General features: G+C 50.8%; 1 protein-coding gene across 1 annotated transcript; it reads right to left on the bottom strand.

Annotated features, from left to right (window-relative positions):
- Positions 1-213: 213 nt before the first annotated feature.
- Positions 214-648, bottom strand: ETH_00043385 (uncharacterized protein; the record flags this gene model as incomplete). The annotated part of the gene is made up of 1 exon (XM_013374921.1): positions 214-648. The coding sequence occupies one exon, from the start codon at positions 646-648 to the stop codon at positions 214-216; it is 435 nt and encodes a 144-aa protein (XP_013230375.1).
- Between the last annotated feature and the right edge of the window lie 1,667 nt (positions 649-2,315).

Genomic DNA, 2,315 nt, shown 5'->3' with positions numbered 1-2,315 from the left:
GTGCAATCAGCCTCCCCCAAAGTAATAAACGAGACACGGGGCCCTTGGGGGCCCTTGGGGGCCCCTGGGGGCCCTCCTAGCCTTTTAGGGGCCGCAGTAGCAGCAGCAGCAACAACATTATTAGCAGCAGCAGCAGCAGCAGCATGGTGGTACAGCCATCTAGTCTACGCGTTTAAACCCAACTGCTGGGGGCCCCTCTAAGGGGGCCCCTCTCTAAGGGGGCCCCTCTCTAAGGGGGCCCCTCTCTAAGGGGGCCCCTCTAAGGGGGATTTCTACGGGGGCCCCTCCCTTAAAAGAGGGCCCCCTTGGGGGCCCCTTATAAGGGCCCTTATTTGGGGGCCCCTTATAAGGGCCCTTATTTGGGGGCCCCCTTATGAGGGCCCTTATTTGGGGGCCCCATTTCTGGAGCGCCCCTCTCTGGGGGCCCCTTCTTGGGGGCCCCCTTGTAGGGACCCCTTTTTCTGGGGGCCCCCCTCTGGGGGTCCCCCTGTGAGGGCCCCCTTCTAGGGGCCCCTTCCTGGGGGCCCCTTTTTCTGGGGGCCCCCTTATGGGGGCCCCTTCTGGGGACCCCTTTTGGAAGGCCCAGGGGGCCCCCAGGGGGCCTCCAGATTCTTTGCTCTCAGACTCACTACTTAATTTGAAAATCATCTAAATGCCCTTTCATTTATTTATTTATTTCTTCATTTATTTATTTATGATTCATCTATTCATTTGTCCGCCTATTTCTTTATTTTGAAGTGCCTTCAACAAATAAAAGTATAGATATGAAATATAAATAAATCAGAAACAAATAAAATCCAAAATAAAATAACAAATCAATTATTCTTTAATGGTAAATAAGAAGTCAAAGACAACCAAGAAACAAGCCCGTTGTGTAGGGCCCCTAGGGGGCCCCCAGGGGGCCCCCCGGGGCCCCGGGGGCCCCTGTACCCTAGGGGCCCCCCGTGCCCTGTGGGGCCCCTGTACCCTAGGGGCCCCCTGTACTCTAGGGGCCCCTTGTGACAAAGAGGGCCCCCTGGGGGGCCCCCAGTACCCTTTTCAGGGCCTCTGTACAGAACATTTATTCATTTATATATCCCTCTTTTGGGGGGCCCCCCAAAGCCACCAAGTGGGGGGCCCCAGCAACTCTGGGGCCCCCTTTTGAATGGCCCCTATCTCTATGGGGCCGCCGGGGGCCCCCCCTTCAACTGGGGGCCCCCTGGGGGGCCCCAATTAAAAGGCACCTGAGGGGCCCCTTCCTCAATCAAGGGGCCCCCAGGGGCCTGTCCCTCTTGGGGCCCCTTAGGGGCCCCTCCCTGAATTAAAAAGCCCCTTGGGCCTCTCCCTCATTTATGGGGGCTCCCAGAGACCCTAGGGGCCCCTTGCCCAATTGAGGGGGCCCCTAGGGGCCCCCCCATTTTAGGGGGCCCCCTGGGGGCCTCTACCTCATCTTATGGGGCCCCTGTGGGGCCCCTCCCTCAATTAAGGGGCCCCTGGGGGGCCCCTCCCTTTCGAAGGGGCCCCCCAGGGGCCCCCTTGATTTTGGGGGCCCCCTAGGGGCCCCTCTTTAATATGGGGGGCCCCCAGGGGGCCCCCAGATTTGGGGGGCCCCCTAGGGGCCCCTCTTTAATTTGGAGGGCCCCCCAGGGGTGCCCCCAGATTTGGGGGGCCCCCTGGGGACCCCCTTTTAAAAGGGCCCCCTTTTGATAGGCCCCGTTTGGCTGTACAGCTGTATAGAGGCAATAAGAATTATATTTGAATTAAAAATGCATTTTGAAATAAATATATTTGAAGGAAATAAAATGCATTTAAAAACCCTAAACCCTAAACCCTAAACCCTAAACCCTAAAATCCATGAACTCCAAAACCCATAAATACATACACGGACGCGTTAAACACTTTTAGGGTTTAGGGTTTAGGGTTTAGGGTTTAGGATTTATAAGTCACATTTGATTGCACGTCTAAAAGCGCCCATAAATAAATAAATAAATAAATAAGTAGATAATAAATAAATAAATAAATAAAATTAAATAATAAATAAATAAATAAGTGAATAAACAATTTAATAAACCATTTATTTATTATTTATTTATTTATTTATTTATTTATTTATTTAAATTGAAGTTTTTATTTCCGAAGTCTTTTTCCCTATTGAAGGCGAAACCACCAGGCGAGGCCGAACTCCCCCTGAAGACAAAATAAATAAATAAATAAATAAATAAATAAATAAATAAATAAATAAATAAATAAATAAATATAATTAATTAATTAATTAATTAAATGATTATAAGACAGATAAGAAAGTGAAAAAGATATCGGCAGCAGGCGCGCCGCTG

Source organism: Eimeria tenella, genomic scaffold (assembly GCF_000499545.2).
Source record: "Eimeria tenella Houghton genomic scaffold, Eth_scaff2393, whole genome shotgun sequence".
Classification (NCBI taxonomy): domain Eukaryota; phylum Apicomplexa; class Conoidasida; order Eucoccidiorida; family Eimeriidae; genus Eimeria; species Eimeria tenella.
Note: the sequence above shows the minus strand (reverse complement) of the source record. Positions and strands in the feature narration are given on the sequence as shown.